Below are 26569 nucleotides of genomic sequence, written 5' to 3' on the forward strand. Positions count from 1 at the left end.
CAAGAAGAGAAAGCTGATATTCTCTGAAGATCTGGGTATTATCAATGTAATAGTAATGGTGAAGTGGATTCTTTTCTGTAAGAGAGAGAGAGAATACGGAATTGTGTTTTGCTACTACTGAACAAAGTTGGATGCACAGAAGAACAGCAAAGGAGATTGTTGACTAAGGCAGTGATTATAGAAGATCTTTAAGCCCGGAATATTTCAACACTACATCGACTGTCATGTGAAGAAGACTGTTATTAGAAAAACTATGAATGGGCTTTAACATCTGTACATTTGCCTCTCCTCCTCCTATACATAAATAACTGCTTGCTAATTGGCTTCTCTGCAGGGTGAAATGATATGCCCTGGAAATATAAAGTGATGGCATAAGAATGATTTTTTTTTTTTTTTTTAATGAGCTAACTAAAGCCAACTTCCATATCACAGAGTAGAGATGTTAGGTAAGTATGCAAGACTATAGAGATGAAATAGGATAAACACATTCGTTTTAAGATTCTTTTGTTGTCTTTCTGGCAAAAGATCCCAGTTATTGTACCAAGAACAGCAGTACTGTTCTTGGTACAATAAGTGATTTGTCCGGGTCATCTATACAGAAATTAGGAAAATAATAATGACAGTGTATCAACTTGTCTCTCTCTCTCTCTCTGTGTGTGTGTGTTCGTTCACAACTGAATGATTTCATCATACATCAACTATCTGGGAGGAAAGTTCTGAGTTGTCATATTTATATTGATTGTTATGGTTATTTAGCATACAGCAAGGCCACATGTATCAAAAATCAACTAAAGCTAAGAGTGAGTATATTATGTATATAAACTATAATAAATTTAGTTTAATCCTTTATCCAAGTGTGAGCAAACAAAGTTTGCACCTGAAAATATCTTCAGGACTGAAAATGGTGTTGTACTACCTTACCCCGGTAAGGTAGTACAACACCGGGCAACTCGTAGCAAAGGTGGACCAAGCTAACAACACTCCTATCCCAGTATCTCCCATAATGCAAAACATCTCCTTGCGGATATGTATCATGTTATGCATTAAGGGATTGGCCACTACCCAGACTAGTTTCGACCTTTATTGAGGTCTCTTCGGTGGGAGCCAGGCCCAGAGGTGAAGATACCAGGCAGAAGCAATAGCGAGGTCATCTTTACCTATAGGAGTTGCCAAAAGGGGCCTGGCTCCCACTGAAGAGACCTCAATAAAGGTCGAAACTAGTCTTGGTAGTGGCCAATCCCTTAATGCATAACATGATACATATCCGCAAGAAGATGTGTTTTGCATTATGGGAGATACTGGGACAGGAGTGTTGTTAGCTTGGTCCACCTTTGCTACGAGTTGCCCGGTGTTGTACTACCTTATCCCGGTAAGGTAGTACAACACCATATTCAGTCCTGAAGATATTTTCAGGTGCAAACTTTGTTTGCTCACACTTGTATAAAGGATTAAACTAAATTTATTATAGTCTAATAAAAAATAAACTTTCAACATCTTTCTCTAAATCCAGAGTAATTTAATAAAAAAAGGTGGCAGACCTTTTGGCAACTCCTATAGGTAAAGTTGACCTTGCAATTGCTTCTGCCTGGTATCTCCACCTCTCAGCCTGGCTCCCACTGAAGAGACCTCAATAAAGGTCGAAACTAGTCTGGGTAGTGGCCAATCCCTTAATGCATAACATGATACATATCCACAAGGAGATGTGTTTTGCATTATGGGAGATACTGAGATAGGAGTGATGTAAGCTTGCTCCAACTCTGCAACGAGTTGCCTGGTGTTGTACCACCCTACCCCAGTCCTGAAGATATTTTCAGGCGCAAACTTTGTTTGCTCACACTTGGATAAAGGGTTAAACTAAATTTATTATAATCTAACCAAGTGAAAAATAAACTTTCAACATGTATGTAAACTGTTTATGTTTTCTGGTAGATGGCATGTTATATTGGATAAAAAAAAAAAAAAAAAAATCTGAAAGTAAAGCCCTGCCAGCTTTATATGAAACCAGCTAACTTACGTTTAGTTGAAAATTCTCTATGTGCAGTAGAGTAAATGAATATAACTTGAGTTTCCAGGAGGGAAATTCCTTCTGCCCTTCAGCTGCAAAGCCTTCATAAAAATTGCTCCTGTCCCAGATGGAATTTAAATCCAGCTCTTTCAAATTAAAATATAATAGTTCAGAGTGTACTGCAAGACACCCTGTCTGTAATATAACTACACTGTCCTTTTCATGTAAGACTTGGTTAACTGGTTTCAGATGAGTGCAGGGGGTTATTGCATCCTATAGGTGCAATCTTTATCCATCCAACCCTGTTCCAGATTCGCTGTTTGTGTACTTTTCAATTAGTAACGACCATCAGACTCCTAATTATTATCATTCAAGAGTCAAGTCATATCTTAGAGTAATCTTGTTCCTACCCCCACCCATCCAGACCCCAAGCTATATATAACTAGTTTCCCACATTCAGATTACTGTTTGTTCTGAGCCTTGTTCCCTGATATTATGATTGTTCACACTGTATGTTTTCAGACCAATTTATTTTTGTTTGAACAATGAAATCCTGTGCTAGTTCTATATGAATTTGGATAACTCATTTTCAGCTAAAAAAATGCATTTTTAAATTTTTACTAATATCCCCCATATCATCAGTGAGGTTCAAACGTAGGTCTTTTACAGCTAAAGAACACAAGCTACTACTCTGTTCTTTCTTCCAAAAGAAAAAAAAAAAACAAAGAGTGCTACTGGCCTGACATGGAAACAACATTTTCTTGTCCTGGTAACTTGAGTTTTTACTTACATAAGAAAATTCAATTTATGAAAGTTATTTACATGAATAGAGGGTGAAATAAGAAAGCATCAATGAAGTGCATTAAAGCAGAGTCGGCTTTAAAACGGCCATAAACAGAAACTCTCCTCATGCTCATTTAATAGCAACAATATATTTCAATCTCTTGCTAGGGCATTGGTCATATTTCTCACTTGCCATGCTTCTATTTTAGTTATACTCTAATAATTTCACTATAGTATTGTCTAAAGAAAATGCCACTTTCTGGAATATAACTTTCCTTTTCAATCCCATATTAATGTTTTCTCGAATCCATAATTCCATTATAATATTATTACTCTGTAAAAACTCCTTACATGATCCATTAAGAAATCTTTATAACAACCAACCTTTATTTCTAGCCAGTTTTATTTTAAAAGCCAGTCCACATCCAGTCTTTTCCAAAAAATTCTCATACCATTGCTCCCTAGAGAAGATGTCAGTTTCATTGAAATTTGCCAGGTGGCTGCAAACTAGATAACATCTTCACCCAAAGAGACTATGGGTTTGAAGTGCACTGATACACACACACACACACACACACACACACACACACACACACACACACACACACACACAGAGCCGGCGCTACGGTCTTTGTCGCCCGCATGCAATGTCTATCTAAGCGCCCCTGTAACGATCCAGGCGTGTGTGGTTCTTTTACGATAATAAAAATTTAAATTATTTGAAATTTCTTAAATAAATTTTGACAGAACAGCCACACGTTAGTTCGCTAAATGTAACGAACCGGGGATGTTGACTAGGCAGAATAATCATTAAAAACCCGAATATTCAAAAAATTCTCAAAAGTTATTCTCAAAAGTTAAAGCAAATTTTGATAAAGCCACTTCACTTTAATCGTTGAATATAATGATACAGGGATTATAGTCTTCTCACCGACCCAAATCGCTAACAAAATTAAAACGAATTTTAATTAAAGTTAAAATTTATTTGAACTCAAGTTTAAAAAATTCTTGCATTTTACTAAATTCTTAGTAAATCGTAAAATTTTTTTAATAATTTTTATAAGTGGAACTATCTTTTAGGAAAATAAAAGAAACTCAAGACAGATGAGAAAATAAGAAAAGAATTCAGAAATAATAATTACAACATTTTATTAATATAAGTATTCAAAAAATAAAATCTTTACGAAATAACAGAAAATAAATTAAATTACATAAATAAACTTGAAATTTTTTTATTAAAATTTTAGGGTTCTTGATTTCATATTCACCAAATTAGAAATAATGGTCTTAACGTCTAATTCTGCACATATATCATTTTCAATAGCTATTAACGCCAAACTAACAAGCCTTTTTTTTTTTTGTGACATACTTGTTCTTAAGTAGGATTTAATCAATTTCAACTTGGAAAAGGAACATTCACCACTCGCTACACTAACAGGTAAGGTTAATAATATTCTAAAAGCAATTGAAAAGTTAGGGAAAGATAAATTATTGGACACAATAAAATTAAGAATATCGAAAGGGTTTGGAATATTTAAATTATCCTTTCGAAAAATATCCCGGCAAGCACATAACTCGTCATATAGTTCTATTGCATTTACGTCTTTATTGTCGCCGTCCATCAAGAGAATCTCTAAATCGTCACAATTTTTTCATAAATCTTCGTTATTAATTTGCAGTAATCTATACAATAAATTGAAATTATCATAATATGTTTTTAGTTGTTCAAAACGTTCTATTAACGAACACATTGCAACGTCTAGAAGTGTATAAAACACATTCACTCTAAATTTATCTTCTGGCGATTCGTCATGATGCTTTAGTCAAATTGTCGTGTCTTCTTTCGTCTTCGTACTTCCATACAAGTTTTAAATTCTTGTTCTCAATCCACCTCTTCACTCAGTTCTTTTGCCGTTTTTAGAACTTCTTTAAAATTTGTATCTGATCGATACTCTTGTAAGAATATTTTTAAGTTTTCGATAGATTCTAAAGCAAGTGTAATGTTCATATTTTTGTCTTGAATCATTTTACTGACAGGCTTTATTCTGTTAAGTAAATCATGCCAAATTATAAGAGAACAAATAAATTTGTAGTCCTTTATTTTAGCACATAATGTTTGTGCTTCATGCTGAGTTTCTTTATTAAAATTTTCATTATTTAAAATTTCAAAAAGTGCATCGTAAATTTCTCCTAACTGATATCATAGAAGGCAGATTCCATTAATTTTACTTTTCCATCGTGTTTCTGATTACTGTTTCAATGTTAAATTTTTTACGAACTTTAAAAGGATTGCCCAATGTTTTTAAGAAATGAAAAGAAATTATATATTTCTTGAATAATTGCAAAGAAACTAATTGTATCTGCATTCACTTTGGCTGCATCGTTAATGATTAAATTTAGAGTATGAGCAGCACATGGCACGTAAAAAGCTCGACGATTTTTGTTCAAAAGCAAATTTTGGAGCCATATTTTTTCCCTTTCATATTTGCCCCATTGTCATACCCTTGACCTCGCATGTCTTCAATGGGAATATTCCATTTTTCCAGTTGTTCCACTATTGTTGCACATAAACGTCCTGTGGAATCTGATATATCTGCAAAACCTAAAAAGTTTTCCCTGATCTTGACAATTCCATTGTCACAGGAAACAAAGTGAATAGTAATGGTCATTTGTTCTGTTTTACTTGCATCAGGTGTGCAGTCTAAAATTATGGAATAATATTTAGATTTTCGAATTGATAATAAAATTGTATCCCTGATTGCATTACTTAAAGTTTCCAATATTTCATTTTGACTGTCTTTACTCAAATAGTGTACTCTATTGTTTCCTTGTAGGGCCCTTTCAACATGATTTTCCATAACAGGATCAAACTTCGCAAACAGTTCGACTAATTTTAAAAAACTGCTGTTATTCCTTTCATATAATTTATCAGATGATCCGCGAAAAGCTAAATTTTGGCTACCAAGGAATTTTATAATTTCAATCAAGCGTTCTAAACACTCGTCCAATGTTTCTTTTCCATTTCATACATGCTTTCAGTCTGGCAATCAATAGCAGTGTTGTTTTTTTAAATTTTTATCAAGTTCCTTCCATTTTAAGAAATTTTTCATGTGAGCTAAACTAGTTTCATGTCTATGTAAAGTTGTACTTACATTTCTCCAATCGTTATAACCTTCGACAAGACTACTTGATTCAGTAGATGCGAAAAGTTTGCAACAAAATCAAAAAACAGAATTTAAAGTTTTGGAATAAATGAGCCATGTTCTTGGCACAAGCTCCCCGTTTTCCATTTTTCTATTATAATACGTGTCGCCAAATTTACAACCATATGTATCTCTGGGATATATTATATTTTTCTTTTGAACAGGCCCCATTTCAATTAAAAGAACTCATAATTTTTCATCAATATTTCCCCATTCACCTGGATCTTCTAAATTTACAGAAACTAACAATGTGTTAGTTTTGTGGTCAACTACAACTAAATCTTCTCCTAACTGTTTTTTACTTAAATCCTGCGTCTTGTTTTCTTGTTCAACAGTTGTAATAGTACTTGCATTCAAACTGGATGATGTGCACGGTTCGTCAACTCTGATTTCTGATGCATCGAGTTGGTTACAATCTGAATCAGAATATTTTAATATTTATTCTGATGCAGATTGTAATTTATTTTTATTTGTAATTTATTTTAACAAATTTATTAAGAGCCCCAGTTTGTTTCTTAATATCTGCTTCTTTTGCAGCATGACGCTTAGAATTTTGTGTACCAGATAACTTTTTTTAATTTTTGATTCCATTTCTATTTTATACCCACAAGAAATTATTACACAACACGACACAGAGACGAAACAATAGTCCGCACTGCGCTACTGTCAGTAGCCTGTTGAGATGAGTACTGTTATAAATCTACTGTTGCTATCCTGTCATTACTGCAACATTGTAAAATTTTATTATTATTTTAACTTTGTATACTTGTAATTTCTATTAATTACTTGCGATGCCTTTTTTCTTAACTTTATACTTTATTCTCCATTATTCTAATATAGCTGTGCATGCTTTCTCTCTCTCAGAATCTCTCTTGTTTATATTATTACGTGCTATGTTTACAAGAAAGTCAAATAACATTTATTTACATTACTATGAAATGTACATGAATTTAAATATTAGGGAGATTGCTTTCTCTATCCTTCTATAAAAACTCTTTAGCAAAATTTAGAACCTTTTTTTCTTCAACTTTAAAATACTTTCTTTAACACAAAATGTTATCTACTCTCAGTTTACAAATTATACTTATTAAACTCCAAGCTTACTCACAAAGAGGTTACCTAAATCTCTCTGGTAAGTTATCTTTACAAATTTGATATCAACTTCTAACAAGGCAATTGATTCTCTTAAGGACACTTCTTAGCCTTATTAAACATTAAACATATATCTTAAAAGTCTTTCTAATACAACTATAAGAGGAATTATATAAACGTTTTGAAATTACAACGGCTCTGTATCTCACAATTAGTCAAAAGTCTTTCATTAAAAGTTCTATGGCAATTCTTTCATCTTAGATCTTCGTCTGGAATTTTGGCTTTGGCTATATCAATTGGGAATGTAGCGGGACTCATACAGTTCCAGAAAAATGTTATTCTCCCATGGCGAAAAGAAAAACTTACGAGCGAAGGTACTTCGGGAAATTTGCCTCGCCTTTTCTCCTCTACTTGGGCTCGCCGAAAATGCCTGGACGGCTGCCGTCTCAAGTAGCTTGAATTGCCGCCTCCAAGAAAAATGAAACTGTTGTCAACTGTCAATCAGGATCCCTCTGGACTGGAAACTTTGGCCTAGAAGTTGTTTCTCTCTAGCGACGTCTCGAACCGAGAAGCTCCTTTCTGGAAGCGGAAAACTCCTCTCTCAACCAACGTCTGGATCTGGGATGCTCTCTGACGATGTCTGAAACCGAGCAGCTCTGTCTCTCTTCGGCAACATCTGGGACCAGGCAGCTTTAAGCAATGTCTGGAACCAAGCTGCCTCCTATTTGACAGCATCTAGAACCAGGCAGCCTCTCCTGTCTCTCTGTGGACGTCTCTGGAACCAGGCCCCCTCTACTTCTGCAGCAATCTCTGGATCCATGCAGCCCCTTCTGTTTGCTTCAATCCCTTTTTATTATACCTCCTCTGAGATCTTGCATGAAGTATAGCAACCCCCAAAGAATCACTATGATTCTTTCATCTTAAGTTTCAAGTTCAGCACGCCTTTTGTTCTCCTCTGCTTTCTTTTAATTGTAAGTTGCCGGCCATTGGAAAGTTGTTTGAACCTTTCTGACTGGCTTAGCAGATGTTTACACTTAGAGCCTGCAAGCCTTTCTCATACAAACAAATTTTAATAACAATCTTTCTAATGCTGCATGTAGATCAATTACATGCAGCTTCGGCGATATAAACACTGCCTTTGTTTTTAACACTCTAACATATTCTTATTAAAGCAGTATATACAGTTAACTTTCAAAGTGTTATTTACAATAACATCTAAAACAAACTATACAGAGACAAACGAAGTTTATTTTTACAATATTCACATGGGACTTAACCTAAGTAAACAATCGAATGTAATGTGCTTTGGAATATTTAAGCTACAATCGAGTTTTTACAGTACTATATGGCTGGTTACGTAGCAACAAATGTTTTGTATGAAAATTCGTTTCTGCGCATAAAAACCATTCACCGTTTCACTTTAGATTCTGGAGGCAAGCATTTAGCCTGCTCTTGCTGCAAAATTGTAAACAGCCAGCAATATACAATTTTTTAAAAATTTTTATTCGGTGTATCCGACCTTATTTATTTTACTATTGATCATTCTAAGAATTTTCTGTTTTTATGATAAAAATTTTGTTTCTTAAAAATGAACTTATGACCCGTGCCTCAGTGCCCCCTTTGTAGCGGCTGCCGCATGCTCTGCATGCCCGCTTCCGCTGGCCCTGTATATATATATATATACACACATATTTATATATACTGACTATAACTGAGACTAGAATAACAATTAAATTTATTCAAAACGCAACATGTTTCATTGGATTGTCCGACTTCTTCAGGCATGGGAATTTAATTGTTATTCTAGTCTCGGTTATAGTCAGTATATATAAATATGAACATATCCCAGTACTGAGTTAATACTACAAATTGCTATATATATATATATATATATATACACATATATACAACTTTTTTTTTGCAGAGATGATAAATAAAAATCCCGTGTCTCACAGAAAAAGATCCCCCCACTCTCCTCTTACTTACCTTCATTGAATAATAGCCCTCAGGAAGATTAGATATATCTTCTTGAACAGACATTTGGTTCCAGCCTTTCCTAGCAGAAATGCATCTCATCTACAGCTTCTGAGGCTTCCCAAAACCCTGCATCCTCTTCTGTTTTAGATACCTCCCTTACAATATTTTTTGCATACTAGGATGAAACAACGAAAATCTCAGAGCCTTCACTGTGTAGTAACAAGGATTAAGTGAAATTTGCACTTTAGTTGAAAAGACCTATCCAACACATGGGGGAACATTTATATGAGCTTTTCTGATGGTCTCATATTGAGATGCCAGTGTTTTTCTTACTAGACTTGGGATTTTACACCTACAAAACAAACCAGCTGGAAAAATACATGAAATCAGCAAACAAATTATACTCCTTTCTTAGACTCATCTGCTTTGGCAATAATTCCACTAATACTAAAAATTCACAAAAATCTTTGACTCAACCCAAAACAGCCATCTAATTGGTAACTGAAACACAAAAAGTTTTTTTTTTCTTTTTATTATTTAAAAAGATGAGATAGATACTAGTATTCAAACAAAGCTCTCCTCCCCTTTTTATACTCTCTGCCTCCATTCTTTGGAATAGAGGCAGAGGGTACAAAATTTTTTCAATGAACTACAGCCCACAGTCTTTTATCAAATGTCAACATTCTTTTATTTCTATACACAATTTCACTGTACTATCTGTTCTTACATCGGTGGAACTGATATAAAGTGCTGCAAAAAAAAATTAGCACTGCATGTAGCACGATCATATACACCAATGGCCACATATACAAGGGGGGATCTGGAAAGCTCTGATAAACACCTAGAACAAAAATTATTATTATTATTTGACACCTCCAGGGAGTCCAAAGACTCATCGAGGGAGAGTGTGCCAACAGCATCGAACAATTGGTACCCTTCCAACTACTAACCGCACTCAAACTTACTAAGTGAGCCATTAGTAGCAGAGGTTCTACCAATCGACCAACCTTTGCTGGCTATTAAAGCAACTGATATAACCAGAAGAAAAAACATATCTTAAAGCCCTTTAACCCCCATGTTTCATCAAACGGTAATAATTTGTTCTTTTAGGATATATAAGAAGACATAAAATTAATTAATTTTTGTTCTAGGTGTTTATCAGAACTTTCCAGATACTCCCCCCCCCACCGTACAAACAACCTTAAAAAATAAACAGCAAATTATGCCTACCTTTAACTGTAGCTGTCCTTGTGCAATTATAAAGAATGGCTAATTCCCCAAATACTTTACCAGGTCCCATTGTACTAAGAAACCTTCCTTCTTTGGTTACTTCAACTTTTCCCTCTAAAATATGAAAGATAATTATTTACTAAATTTGTAATAAAATAAATAAAATATAATAAAATTGGTGAGTTTAGTGCCAAAGGTCTTTAAAATTTTTTTAAATTGCATCAAACAGAAAAAATCAAATAATGGAATGCAATGTGTTTCAAAGACAGCAGCAGCATATACAGGATTTGCCAAAGGTGGGTGAGAAGAAAGTCAGAGTATGATTTTCCTAAGGAACATAAAGTTAATGTTCCATTCTTTAAATTTCTTCTTTTTCTACTATTATTTAACAATATCCTATCAATTACTAGAGTAACAAAAATTCAACATAATTTATGAAATTTTCCAAAATAATTGTGATGAATTATCATTTTTGTGCGCTGGTCTTTAGTTACTGTGGTATATTCTTCTTAAGAGAAAGTCTACACTTTATGGGCACCCTTTCCCTCCTAGCATACATCACTCACTACAACATATTGGTGCTTTCCTTTCCCTTTTTAATTAAAATTACCTAAAAGGATGCTTATAACATTAGACAATAAATCATACTACTATTAAAAAAAGGCAAGAAGCAAAAATGAAGAATAAGAGAGTGAAAATCATTAGTCTATTACCAAGAATAAGATGAGGATAGGAGAGTAAAGAATGGATGGATGGATGGATGGATGATGATGATATGAGAGTAATGAATTAAGGAGAAGGGTTGTAGTGGCAAACAATTCAATGTGTAGGCTGTGTAAAAAGAATGCCTGCAAGTTTTAGGAGGTGTAGAGTGAGTTTGGTGGATGGATTTTTATAAGTGGGATGGCCTGCACTTGAATACATTTAGTATTAAGAATCTGGAGAAATTACTTCTTAGTATAAGACCTAATATGGAGATTTAGGAAACCTATATCATGTCAGGGGAATGGCAAATACCTATACCAAAGAATGACTACATTATGTAATTGTGATAATGATATGAAAGTGCATAATAAGGGAGGTGAATGTGTTGAAAGGACAATTATGTACTTGCAAAACTGTATGTTTGCCAGGTTCACACTTTTCATGTATGTGCAAGGATATCCACATAAGTGAAATATTAGATTGAATAAAGACTGGCAAGTTGCCCAACTATACCAAGCAAGTGATAGAGGTGAGTACACAAAGGAAACTGGAAGTAACTCGATTGCCTGTACATAAATGCAGTGAGTATAAGCAGTAGTGCACTCAGGGTTTAATCTTTTTTTTATTTTTTATTTTTTTTTGGGGGGGGGGAATTGAGTAGACAGTTTGAGAATACACACTACGCCTCACATACAACCTATGACTGAGCATCTGCGATGATTGTTAATTCATAAGTAGTATAGAAATAGAAGACACGACACAACATAAATAAAAAAAATGAATTTTATTAATTAGGAAAAGATTTTTGGAAAATTTTCTATTTTTTTCCCTTTTTCTTTGGGGGGACGGGGTACAAATCTGGTCACATGATCCCAATGAAATGAGAAAAATCCTGGAGATGGCTCAGAATTAGTGACAATAGAATATGGAAATGTAACTTGCAGAGTTTAATGGATACATGGAAAGAAGTGATTTTAAACTCATGAAGAGATTTTGCAGGATTAACACAGATTGGGGAATATATATATGTGATAACAGTGGAAGAAGGCAAGAGGGAGAGGGAGAGCATGAGAGGCTATTCTGGAATTGGCAAAAGGACGAAGTGAGAAGTTTTTTTTTTTTTTTTTACATAGAAAGACCAGTGGGAAAGTGCAATTAATTACCATAATGTATTGGCAAATCTAAGCGTATGAACCAATTTAAGGTTCAATATTACCAATATTTTCCTGGCTGAGTTCCTCCTATGATGACTTAATGGAGAGTTGTCAAGCTAACAATGATAACTATAACAGTTCATTTCTTGCTATAAAGTACTTCATCTGTAACACTAAATGCATGTATGTGAATATCAAGTAAACATGATTTAATATCAGTTATGCATCATCTTCTGCATCTTTAGAAAATGTGACTACCCAAAGACCATTTATTGACCATTTCTGGAGGGAGGGGGGAAGAGAGAGAGAGAGAGAGAGAGAGAGAGAAAGAAAGGGGAGGGGGAGATTGCATCCAAGTAACTTACCTTCCATAACATAGACTACACTCCCTACATCCCCTTCTTTAATGATGATACTTTCAGAAGAATATTCTACAGGATACATACAATCTGTAATTTCTTTGATTTGAAGTGGTTCCAAGTTTTTCATGAAGTCATTATCTAAAATTGCTGCTTGAATTAACTGCACAGACCTGCAATTTATAATTTATATACTTAGAAATAAATTTTTAAAAAAGCATAAATCATATTAGTTTAATGATCAGCACAGTACATGTGATATAATTATCATTGATGTAAACAAATGACATACTCAACTGCATTAAAGAGCAAAAGATGAAGTATAATGAATGCAAAAAAAAAAACACGTGATGGTATGAATGAAATTCACAATATTGAAATATTTCTGAAATTCACTGAAATAGCTATTTAAATGAAGTCTTCTCTTGGCAGTAGCACCAAGTGTTGGCAAGAACACTTGCCATTTCACTTATCGTACTCCTGCCTATTCTAATAATACATTACTAGCGAGATAAAATTTTATTTGATTCTCATGCACAGATTTTGGTAGTTAAACAACAACCAAATCACAGATTTTACAAAATTAAAAATTTATTTATGATTTATTATAAATCAATTTAATACTGCAAATTAAGAAAACAAATAAATAGCCTCTGCTGCACAGCAAAAATTTCCCAAAGTGTGGTACATCTACTCCTGGAGATGCATGAAAGGTAAAAAGTATTTTTTTTTTAACTTTATTTTTTTTTCACCTTTATATTTTTATCATCATATTGTTGCAGATAAATGCAGGTCTATTTTATAATTAATTTTTCAATAACTAAAAAATCTAAAGAAAATTTTAATCAAAATTTAGGGCTCTGTCTGAATCACCTTCAACTGCGTGGTTTCAACTCATTGTGTGCATAAAATGTTTAAATTCAAATATTTTGAACCCCGTGGTCAGAATTCTTTGCTCAATTTTGGAGTCATTTGTATCTGAAATTATTCCGCTTTCCTCAACAATCGTCTCACCACCTATGCATGCTATACATTCTTAATTGTGTTTGTGTCACAAGTTGTGATGAGTGCACAGGTTATATACACACAGATAACACTTTTTTCTTTAGCAGTTGTGTTTTGGTTATTAACAAATCTTGAAGTGCAGTCTCTCCCTTTTTTTATTTCTAAGACCCTTTAATATGGATCCTTGGCTAAAAAGTGGTTGTTTGAAATGTACAACAGAATATAGTAAAGGAAATGAAAATGATTGTTGTAACTGTGAAAACGATCAGGTTGATGCATCAGGATCAAATATTTGTAATGAAAGTAATGTGTGAGCAATTAATAATTCATTATAATGATAATTATGAAAAATTCATACCTTTATAATTATTAGTATTTATCCGCTGTGTGCAGTTGCAGATTAAGTAAGTAAGCTGTGTGTAGTGGAGTAGAGTGACCACCACAATAAATCATTGGAGGCATCTCATAACTCCGAGGACTCGTTGTGGGGGGCACTCTACTCCATTACACATAACTCACCTACTTAATCTGTGAACTCCACACAATATCATCTACTGACCACCACTACCAATAGTATTTTTTGTCTGTAAATTTTGTGTCTCTCATGGCCAATTTATGTGTATATTGGATAAAAACCAAAGTTTCCATTCACTGCTACCTCCATATAAGATTGGCTAATTTACCCTCAATTGAAACAGTCCACAAAAAGATTCCTCTTACAATGAGAATTGAAATCAGGTGTTCTCCAGTTGAAGAGCAGAATTTCTCATTGTTCCTCCATTTGCACTATATAGGTGCTTGAAATTGCCTTTATCTGAGAGGGGGTATGCTGGTCTTACCAAATTTTTAAAAGGCGGTAGGCAGGTACTGAAAATTTGGAAAACACTGTTCTGCAGTAAAGAAATCAGATGTTTGAAGCTGAATGGTTGTCATGTTTCTCATGGTGACTACATGGCAAGCAATATTCTTGGATTACATTACATTACATCAAGCAAGGAACCTCAAGGTGATAGTGAACAGGCAATGAAGTTCCAGGGGCACACTGCAAAGATGGATAAAACTACCCAGAATACTACTGTTATTTATGGTGCAGAGGCTAAAAAAAAAAAAAAAAAAAAGGAGGTGATTGATCTCAACTACTAAGCACTGATTTGGTGAGCTGCATTTCATTATATGTAAATCATAGGAAGAGGACAGTGCCATAAAACTGCAGGTTATTATTAACATAAGATCTCTAATAACTCATTTAAGAAGGTCTCCCACTCTCAAGCACAAAAATCCCTGAACCATGTCTTAAATTCATTCATTGTTTGCACATACACCACACTTGTAATAAATGTATTTTAGTCACCAACTACTCTCTATGCAATGAACATCCTTCTCCTCACCTGTTCAAGCCCTCCTTATATAGCTTCCAGGAATAGCCTCTTATTTCGTTTCTGTTTTCCTCCATTCAATGAAAAAATCTTTTCCACATCAGATGACCTAATCTCATAAGAGTAATACAGATATAGTCATACCAAAACTCATTAAGAGTTATAACTTCCTTATTCCTACTTGTCACTGTTTTTCAGCATCAGAATGCTTCTATGTGTCATTGCCTGCTTCTGCAATTTGAACTCCATGTCCACCATCAACCCCAAATTCCAAGTCCTGTCAATTTGTTACAATGCAATTCAATCCAGTCATAAAACTCAGTTCAATCTATTTCAGTCTAAAGTGATTATATACTTTGCCTCTAATGTCAGTTAGTCTATTTAAAATCACCCTGTAGAATCTCTACCTCACCTTTATTTACTACTGCCATCCACAAACATTGGAATCTCTCTTTTCACCCTTTTTTTTTTTTTTTTTTCATACAATCCATAACTCAAAAGTCTGCATACTTAGTCACCTCCATGGTGAAAATGGCATGATCACTCACTAACTCCAATCAGAGGCAAAGCAACTACTATGAATATAGACAAATTCTCTTACACTATTACCAAATCCATTATCAATAGGCCCTAAGCCCCAATCCATACACAGCCCTTTCATATCAACAATCTGAAGCAGTCCACTGTATAATTAACATGGTCATTGTGTAAGGTAAAATTACTAGCAATAGCAAAATGATGCATTTTATAGCAGCCAACTCACAGTACTAATGCAATTCAGTTTACAACCTCTCATATCCAGGACTCACATAAAAAATATTAATAGTAATAATAATAAACAAATCCATTACAATACAGCAGAATGTGGAGTAGTTTTTGGCTTGAATCAAATTAGTGTGTACTGGGAATTCAGGCAGAAATATTAAAGTATCACTTGAGCAATATATCAAAGTCGCTTGGAATAAATAATTGTTTGAAACGGGTTCTTTGTTGAACAACAAAAATCATACAGCTGGAGGCCTGCATGTGGGGAATCCATTAAAAAGTACTAAAATTTTAGTGTATTTGTGCATTATCAGCATTAGTTTACAAAAAACTGCATTTTATTATTAGCAGAAATTCTGATATGTCATGCATAAAAATAAAATAAATAAAGAATCACTACCAGCTTTAAACCAATTGGATCTATTCAGGTCCTGCAGAATGTGATGAAACATGAAAAATTTCTTTATAATTATTTTTTTTTTATATAAAAGCATTATCAATAAATAAATTATGTAATTTTTAATAATGCTTAACAGAATATATTCCCCGATATCTAATTATTTGAAATTAGGGGCCAACCAAAATTATCTCAACTGGATCTACTGTCACTATAATGAAATATGACATTCTGGGATTATAAAATGTTAAATTATTCTAAAATGTAGTCCACATTCGGTATGTGTATCATGGTGGCCTCCCTCCATAAGTCTTTGGACTCCCTGGAGGTGTCACGTAGTAGTAGTAATAATAATAATTTTTATTATTAAAAAAAACACTGTATAATGAAAAATAGGCTGAGTTAAGATGTGCAGAATTTTGAAACACACTTCTCAAAAATAAAATAAAAAATATTATTTTGGGTAAACCTCAAACATAACGGAGAATTTTCTGTTAATACAAAGACAGAACTGTGGTGGCGCTTTATGCTGCATAATGGAGCACTGAGTTTTATTTCATCATGTTCATACAGCTTAAACCACACAACCATTTGCTGCGCTGGTGTGCATTTCATCTCGTTAGGCGGTTCGCTGTCAAGGTTGACCACAAAACTATCTGTTTCCCCCTTCCCGCCACCACTCCGATCTTTCGTTTTCTTCCTTACGTTAAGCTATAAATAGTTTTGGAACGACGCCCACTACTTGATGTCGCCAGCGTTGTATTACATAACAGAAAATAGCTCAACTACACAGACCACATCTGTTTAACAGAGAAAAAAAAATAGCAATAATAATAAAATAAGTGAATGAAACAGCAGAAACCAGAAGATTCTTTATAAGAAATTACATATGTACTTTAAAGGCTTAGGAAGCAAAAAGAAATTTAACTACGGTGAGAAAAACAAATAATATATATGAAAATGGCTTAGGAGGGCTGTATTTTTGTTTTTTTTTTAATTTAACTGAATTAACAAGAATGTCACGCCGATGTGCTTCATCACTTTACCGCAAGCATCTCCAAGAAGGGAAAGTGTGAAGCAAACGAACGGGTCGAAACAGTTTAGATTAATTAATCTTGAAACGGAAACTTCCTAGCCCTAAGAAAAACCGCGAATTGATCACTGTTCTGGAACAAAGATTTCGACAACTCACAGTAGTTCATAAACTGAGTTCTATGTGATAAATGAGCCGGATTTTCGTTTGAATGTAATAACTTAGCTAACAAGGAAATCTTACATCAAGGTGACCAGCAAATTTTTCTTCAGGTGTGGAAAATCAATCGACATAGATTGTTTGGCGGACTGGTAAACAAACCATAATGTAACAATAATTATGTTAATAAATTCAACGCTTGTTTTTCTTATTAAAGAAATTTCAGTGGTGCAACTACAAGCTTTCGGCAACCCCCCTTTAAACTTTGCATACAACCCTAATTTGAACCAATAATTCGTGTTTATCGGCTAATGACCATATACCATTCCCAGCCACTGACATGATCAATACAGCAGTAGTGGTGGTCATTTTCAAAACACTCATATTATCCTCTTCCACCCATGCCATACAAAACCCTGAACCGAAGGCCTTTATTCTCCCCCCAACCCCCACACTAAGTAATTATAAGAAAAAAATTTTAATGTGATTAAGACATATAATAATAATAAATAGCAGGTCTGGAAATGCAAGCAAAGGAAGATGAAATGTTCAGGTAAATCAGTACAGTGAGCACCAGTGGCGCACCCAGGGAAGGGTGTAAGCAAACAGACAAACAAGTCAAGTTTGGTGCGAAACCACAGGCGCAAACTTGACTTGTTTGTCTGTTTGCTTACTTGGGAAATGGAGTAAAACCAGTATATACAGGGTGTTCGGGATAAATTTGACAGTTTCGTAAGGAAAAAGAAAATCTTCTTTGTATCTATTAAATTTAATGAATTGACAAAAAAACATTACAGGCAGAGTTAATTACAATACTATCAACAAGATTTACTCAAAATAACCACCATTAGCATCGATCACAGCTTCAATTCTGCTTCGGAACCTCGAACAAGCTGATGCTACAGTCTCCCTGGGAAGGGCCGCAAAAACTGTTTTAATTTTATCCATTAACTGGGCTTTTGTATTACTGGAAGTGCGATTGGTGTCTTTTTCAACTGCGCCCCATACAAAATAATCCATGGGGTTAAGGTCTGGGGAGTTTGGAGGCCAAACATTTGGACTGGTGAAGTCGTAGAAATTTTCAGACAACCATTTTTGACTTTTCCCAGAGGTGTGGCAAGGGGCCGAATCCTGCTGCCATACATACGGCCTACCATTGGCTACCCTTGTTATCCAGGGCTTGACTACAGTTAGCAACTCCACGAACAAAGCCCGAATTCCAATGCCAGGGTTCTTCAACACCTGTTCCTGCAGATTTGCGAGGAATTCTGCTGTACGAACGCAATCAGATCGTCTGCTAGGGATCTTTCTTCTTGCTACATCCTCGTAGTCACCATTGCAAGTCTCTAGTTCATGCCTGATTGTTTTTACTGTATTCAGGGAGCATTGGGCAGCAGTCGTAATATCCTTATTTTGATGGCGGGCACGAATCATCATGATACAAGTTATTCTCTTCCATGATTCAGGTGGGTTCCAGCTATCCATCCTTTCTGACATCTTGTATATGAATGAAGAAGGGTCCAAACTTTTAAATGAAGAGAAGTGTGTGTTAATACATGTAACTTACGGAAAAATATAATTAATTATAAATATGTCAAATTTATCCCGAACACCCTGTATGTATGGAGCTTTTTCTTCGGGAGGAGTAGTATATGTGGAACTACAAAAGAGATCATAAACTTACTAAGGAACGCGTGAAACAACACTATGGCATCAGAATATTCTTAAAAAGCGACACCACCGAGTCCGAGGATTCGTCGTGGGAGCGTACAACACTGCACGCAACTTACCGGCAACACTGCTTAATCCTCAATTTACATACTACACCATCTACCGCCAGTATTTTTGTCTGTTGGCTTCGTATGAGCTCTGGTCGATTTGCTTGTATGGGGATGAAAAATCGGTTTCCAGTGGGGAAAATCCTGCTACTTCAGTATGAGATCAGCTCGACCACTTTTAACTAAAAAGTCCCATATAAAGTTTCCTGTCATCACGAAGTGCTCGATGTCCAGTCGTTCTTCCAATATCGCTACTAGCGACGAAATACAAAAGTAAGAAGTCGGAAACAGTAAAGTAGGGGCTGCATAAGAAGAAAATGGGAAAAGCAGTAGCGCACTCAGGATTTAATCTTGGGGGGGGGGGGGGAAGTAGACGATTTGAGAATACACACTACGCATCGCATACGACCTATGACTGAGCATCGGCAATGTCGCTAATTCCTAAGTAGTGTATTGAAACAGAAGACACGACACAACATAAATTTTTTAAAAAAAGGAATTTCAATTAGGAAAAGATTTTTGGAAATGTAAATTTTTTTTTTCCTTTTTATTTTGAGGGGAGGGCCCCTTCCCCCCCACTTTCCCCCATCTGGGCTCGCCACTGGTGAAAAGAACATAGAAAAAATGGTGAGCAAGGCTATGCATTCAAGTGGAAATAACAGAATGGTCATAATAATATATTATTATGACCATTATTATGAACAGTAAGGAATGTAAGCTCAGGATATTAAAAAATGTTGATGTGAATATGACAATGGGATTACATGAGAGATCAGGGTGTGTATGTGTCTTACGGGAATGCCTCAGGGAACTTGACCAACCTTTCAGCAGACTGTTTAATTTTAAACTAAGGCTCGCTGACAAGACCGCAAGTGAAATGGAAGGGAGGAGTAAGCCAGTACCATTGCATAAAGGAGAAGGGATACAACAAGAATGTAGCGAATGACAGGCCAATCAGTATCTCTGCAGTAGTCTTGGGTAAGCCCAAATTCAGGAACAAGTGGACAAGAATGTAATACTGTAAAAAGGAGAAGAATGGTTTTCTTAAGAGAACTTAATTCTTTCGGATGTGTACTTTTTATTATAAAATGACAAGCAGAATTTAAAAAATAAAAATAAATAAATAATGATTTTACACGGCCTTAGTGCGTGGAGTTCACTAAAGATACTGAACAGAACAGTATTACAAAAATTGGAGCATATTGGGATGGATATAGAGAATATGGTACAGATAAACAGACATCAGAGAGTATATTAAATATATTTGATACTATATAGTACAATGCCAATTATATATACACACACCAATACATATATGGTTAAATAGCATTTAAGAGAATACAGGTGAGCAGTGAAACGTGTTTAAAAAAAAAAAAAAAAAAAACATTTCCTCGAAGAGAAATTCCACATCTTGTAATCTTTGTAATATTTATTCAAAATATTGAGAAGTTCAAGACTTATCTAAAGAAGGGATGTTTAGGATTCCACAATACTCCAAACATCTTAAATTCTCTCGGTGAATAAGTAGATTCTAATATTACTTCCCAAACAAATGTCAAATCAATGTTATTCTCTGTCATTTCTCTTCTGTTGACGCTCATAAGCCAATTTGTCCCCATTTTGAGGACAAAAAACAAACAAAATAAAAAATAAAAAATCCAAATAAAAAATGGCAGATCCTGAAATAACATTTTGACTTTGATCATTCTTTTTTCTAAAGAAACAGAATAAAATATCATTATCTCAAAAAAAAAAAAAAACCTTTCCGTTCAGAAAAACTTAAGTTGCTACATCAACACTGCCTAAAAATTCTGGAAACATCCATGTGATGCACTATGAAAAATTCATCGAATTCGCAGTTCCACGCATATTATCATTATCAATTTCCTGATTACCTTCAAGGAATGTAAAGGATACTATGACATTACTAAATCACTATGTTTACATTATTACTGATCTATCAACAATTTTTCTCCATATTAATCTATCACTTGTCAGCACTCCAGTATTGTCCACATATACACTGCTTGGAAGTCAACGGACACCACAAAGTGAGGAACAAACAGCCCATGGCACCCCACCTAAAGATATATGACCTCCTTTCGATGCGATGACTACAGCAATCTTATTGGACATACTTTCCACAAGGATACGAGGGCGATTAGTGGGATTTTGGACCATTCTTCTTGTAGGCATGTAATGAGGTCTTGGACTGATATGGGGCGGACGTTCCTTAACCTCACCCTACGCTCCAGTCCATCTTCATCCCATAGATGTTCAATACGGCTGAGATCAGTGCTCTGAGGAGTCTGCTGAAGTGCGGTGTCCACAAACCATGCAGCAGCAGCCTTATGACACAGTGCATTATGTTGCTGAAAGAGAATATCCAATTCCACCACAAAATAGGAAGCACTGCATTGTCCAGAATGTTCAGATACCTCTCGGAGTTCAATGTTCGTGACACCACAGTGGTCCGAGGCCAAACCAGGAAAAGTAGGATCATATCATACCGCTACCACCGAATTTCATAGTTATGCACTCTGGTAAGAGACGCTAAATGGGCATTCGCAACACCCACACCCGTCCATCTACTCGGTAGGGCGGTGTAGCGTGATTGGTGGCTCCATAACACGGCTTTCCACGTCCCATTGTACAACCTCCTTACACCAATGAAGACGACGGTGCATGTTGGTTCGGGTAATGTGGGGCTTGCATATTGCGGTCCTACCATGGAAATTCGTGTTGTGAACCTCACTTGTGAATGTTTTTGTGCAGATTCGTATTGCAGTCGATGCTCGGAACTCCGCATTCAACATGTCGGCCGACAAATGCAAGTTTTTATATATTATTCTTCATAGCACTGTACGGTCACTTTCGGTGGTCGTCCACTGCGGGTAGCACTTGCAGCTGACTCTCTACGCTTCCATCTTAGTATGGTATCGCTGATTGTTGATCCGGTTTAGCCCAATTTGTCAACAATTTTCCGAATAGATAGGCCTGCAACATGACATTCTATCACCACACCTCTTTCAAACTCCGTCAAGCTGCTATTTCACACGGACAAGGTTGCATTGACTTGGGAGAATCATATTACTCCAATTTATACCTGCTACAAACACGTGACTCGTTGCATAGCACGATGTACCTTGTCCATGGGGGTGTCCGCTGACTTTTTTCCAAGCAGTGTATCAGCCAACGTTATACCGAATCATCAGCGTAACTCATCCACTACACATTTAAAAAAAACTCAGAAATAGGAATGATACTACAATAGCTGCACATTATGGCAAAACCATTTTGAAGACCTTGGAAATGTTATAGCTATTGATTAAGCGCTATGAAGAGGAATGTGTGTACAGGTTCAAGTGCAGCGAATATTTGTTTCTTTCAATTACAAGTCGACCAGTCTGTCTACACCTAAAGTCCTAAAACGACTGTCGCCCATATAAACTTAAGCTGGTATTTACGAAATGGTGTGGACTAAAAATAATCGTAATGAACATTTATAAATTTTATATATATGAGTGAACGCCAGTTCACTTATATATATAAGTGAACTGGCGTTCACTTATTGAGATATTTACTGAGAGCCTGTGTAGCTCAGTGGATGTAGCGTTTGCACACCACGGAGCTTGACCGCACGAAGGAAGACTTGGTTTCGAGTCTAGTCGGCCACCAGAGGAAATTTTTCCAAGTCTTTTTTCGACCGGTTCCTGAGTTAGTCGATCTCTGGCACGGGCAAGCAGGTTTTTCCTCCCGGAAACTCGGGTTTTTCGTCCTGTAAACTCAAGAAAATCGACCGTAGAACCCACATTATTTCAGACATTAAATATATTGTGTTAGGGTTAAGGACCACGAGATGGCGGCACATTTGAGCCGTCTATCTTCACTGTGTACCGCTTAATTAGTGATAGCCTTGGGCCATCTATCTCTGATTGGTACCAGTGGAGATTGAACTGCCCATTCAGTCTCCAAAAGTTAGATAGGGCTAAATGGCCTCGCCTACTCCCCGTATACGGGAATAAAAAGGCGTTAGCCTTTTTATTCCCGTTTATTTATTTATTATTTATTTATTTATTATTTATAATTTATTTATTTATTATTTATTTAAGTGAACGCCATACCAAATTGGAGTATGACTCGCACAATACACATAAAACATTTCACACTGTCCTTGAACACATAACAAATCAGAAACAGATTGATAGTGCCGGAGCTGTAAACCATATGCTATATTTATGCAGACCTTGAAAATGTTACAGATGTCGATGCAGGATTCTCTGGACAAAAAACGTATGTACCTGTTAACATCTACAAAATTACAGTTTTAGTTTCGCTTGATAATAGATTGAGGATTCCATATGATACGAATGACTATGATCTAAAATTATTATAACTGAATATTTAGAAGTTTTCATTATACATTTATTGTGCCTAATTACCTATTTCATACTAAAAGCGCCTGCCTCTCCGTAGAGCAATTGGAAAAACAATGGGACACTGCACCCTTCGATTGAAAAAGACCGGAGTTCGATTCTCATCGTGATGAGAAGAATCTTTATTTGGGCTTTTCTAACCGAAGATGAAAATACTATTGTAGTGGTGGTCAGTAGGTGGCGTTGTATGTTGATAGCAGCGGTATAGCTGTGAAACTGGAGAGCCACATTGTTTACAACACACCATGCATAACGTCCTTATACTACCCAGGAAATCAAATATGGTGTTAACCACTTCAGGCTTTCAATTAACAAGATGGTGATGGACTTTAAATGGAGGTCTGATTGTCTGCTTCACCTATCCGTCTACATCATAAGATAAATGAATGAAGAATAAAGCCAGATTTAAAAACTTCCTACACTTGACCGAAAACAAGAGTTACTTAAAGGTTTCTAACATGGTCTTCTACTGACCAAAATCACACAAAACTGCCAGCTTCAAAAATTTTCGTAATGGGAGGCAACCCACATAAGTTTGTGTGTTGAATGGTGAACTCCTTGGTGAAAAAAAAAAGATTGCTAAACATATTTAAACTTTTAAAATAACTGGTATATACAAAAATTTGATTTATGCAACCCTGTGGTTATTAAACATAATTATGAGGAAAAAAAAAAACAGTACATCCATTAAAGTTGTTAAACACGCATAAACTATATCAATCGATAGTTAAAACCGTTATAAGATACTGTCCGATAAAACCTAGCAACTAGATTTCGTATCTACGATGTCAAACGTAAGCGTTACAGTTCATCTGGTTGACATCACGCTAACGCCTTCTATGTCACATCTCGGCTAACTTAAACTGTTCTTACAAGTGCAGATCACAAGTAATTAATATTTATTAAACCTGAAAAATTATTGCATTGTGTGGATGTAAAGAATTATTTCCAAAGTGTTTCCTTTAAGTTAAAAATGCAATTATTATAGGCCAAATTAGCGTTATGATTCTCCCTGATTAAATTTGGATAAATGCATTAGCATACTTATTTGCCAAACTAATAGTTTCACAAATTCGAAAGACGTAGTCTTACATCAAGAAATGCACCAGACATTTATTGCAAAATCTAAAGATACGATTCTGGAACACAGATGTTTTGACTATTCTGGACATGGGCAGTCTAATTCAATAAACGTACCTAGAGATTTAACCAGAGTTCGTTCTACTTGACACGATTGCTTTTCCAATATTCTAATATAAAATATATAAAGTAGTTGGCAATAGGCTCGTCAATACCCACAATTTGCCAATATTTACATGGAATCTTTCGAAAGACTGGGCCTGGAAGAGTACCACATTAAAAAAAATTAATTTAAATTAAAAATGAATCTAATCTTGACGATGACATGACATCTTGCTGATATTGTCAGTATCTAAGTATAGTTCGCCCACCGTTTGTACGTCCCTGCTTCGCGTCTTTCCAAGAATAGTCGATTCATGCTGAAGGGGGAGAAAGAAATGAAGGACGTCCGAATTGGTCGCTAACACGCGAAATCACGTGCTTTATAGGTAAAATTTTCCAACTGTTATACAAGCAACATAATTAACTACAATAATCATAAAAGAGAAGTTAATTTTCTGACCGATAATAATAAGCAACTCATCCCACAATACGGACTGATTACCCTATTATCGGAATGGACTCTCCTTTTTCTGAGATGCGCAGAAGTGTCGAAGGATCTCTAATCGGTGGGCGAACTTAAGAGCTTGATGAATATTTACCTCCTACCCAACTAATAAATAAATAATAGAATCAATTTCACACTTGAAATAGGAGACAACCGGGCCCACCACTTTTTTTTGAGAGATTTTTAAATATCCCCCCCCCGCAAAAAAAAAAACCAGCAGTATAAAGAACAAACGGGGAAATACCTATAAGCTGCGTCACCCCACTATCCTAGCATAAAAAGGCGGCACCCCCGAGACATAAAGTATGCCATATCATGTGACGATAAAAATGTATAAATACATAAGCGATTAACCTAATTTATAAAATGCCCACAAGAATAAACAGTGATTAACATAAAAAATAAATAAAAGATAAGCTCCATTGTTAATGGAAGCACCCTTTTATTATTTATCTCGCATACAGGGTGCTAAATGAAACGCGTCTTTCAGAATATTCAAATTAAAGTGATTAACATTTCAGAAACAGCAACAGTCAAGAAAAAACCAAGTAGCTCAGGTCTCAAAATTAAACATAACAGTTGCCTTCACTTCTCCTCTCAACAAAATGTCTACCTCCTTCGCTATTGAAGAAGTCATAAGTTTAAAAGATAAACTGTTGAAAGCAGAACTTGTAATGTAGAACAGACGGTCTTCAGCAGAAATTCGCCTGGTTGAATACATTATAGGCTTATTATAGCTATACAGAAAAATGGCACATAAATCAGGTTTAGCCTTCCACGCTAGGGAGCAGCATAACGTTATTTATTTGGCTACAAACCAATTTCATAATAGTTACAGTCCAAGGAAAAGATATGAAAAGTATAGTCTTCCAGATAAATGATGACGCTCGCATTTTTTTAAACAAAATAAAAATAAAAAAGATGTTTGGGTTCCGTGTATTTGATATCTTTTACGTGTATTTTATGTAATTCTTAATCATAAGGAAGCAGATCATGTTGTTTGGAGTACTGCTTTTCTTATGTCATCACTTCAAAGTTTAAATGCTTTCATCAGAAACAAGTAAGTGCGCCTTGGCCCTTAAGAGGCATGCGAGTGATTTCGGATGCTCTTAAACTTTGTTAAAACTTTTTAACAAATTCACAAATTTCACAAGCAGAAGCTTTGAAAAATGTGAAGGTAACGTTTATGTTATGCTGTTCTAAGAGTTAGGCTATCCTTTGTATTTATTTACGGTATGATGACAGCACCTAAAACTGAAGAAGCGATTAGATACATCGACGTTTTCTTCATATGGTCAAAATCTAAAAAGAAACTGAGTTTACCTTCTATTTAAATAGCATACACTTCAATATTGGTTTCCCTCTTGAAATCAAAGATGACAGAAGTCTTCCATTTTAATCTCCAATGCAACCTGAAAGAAACCA

At 35.3% G+C, this 26569-nt stretch overlaps 1 protein-coding gene across 1 annotated transcript in view; it reads right to left on the reverse strand.

The window, feature by feature from the left end:
• The window catches only part of LOC150095872 (cGMP-dependent protein kinase, isozyme 2 forms cD4/T1/T3A/T3B-like), a 191579-nt gene that overhangs the window by 73132 nt on the left and 91878 nt on the right, over nt 1-26569 (reverse strand). The window contains exons 2-3 of the mRNA XM_090409445.1: nt 12515-12681; nt 10291-10404 (exon numbers count right to left, since the gene is read on the reverse strand). Of these exons, the coding sequence (XP_090265571.1) occupies nt 10291-10404; nt 12515-12681 (281 nt within the window). The remainder of the gene's footprint in view (nt 1-10290; nt 10405-12514; nt 12682-26569) is intronic.

The sequence above is a fragment of the Typopeltis vanoorti genome, chromosome 19 (assembly GCF_054136105.1).
Source record: "Typopeltis vanoorti isolate ZY-2024b chromosome 19, IOZ_Tvanoo_1.0, whole genome shotgun sequence".
In the NCBI taxonomy this organism is placed as follows: domain Eukaryota; kingdom Metazoa; phylum Arthropoda; class Arachnida; order Uropygi; family Thelyphonidae; genus Typopeltis; species Typopeltis vanoorti.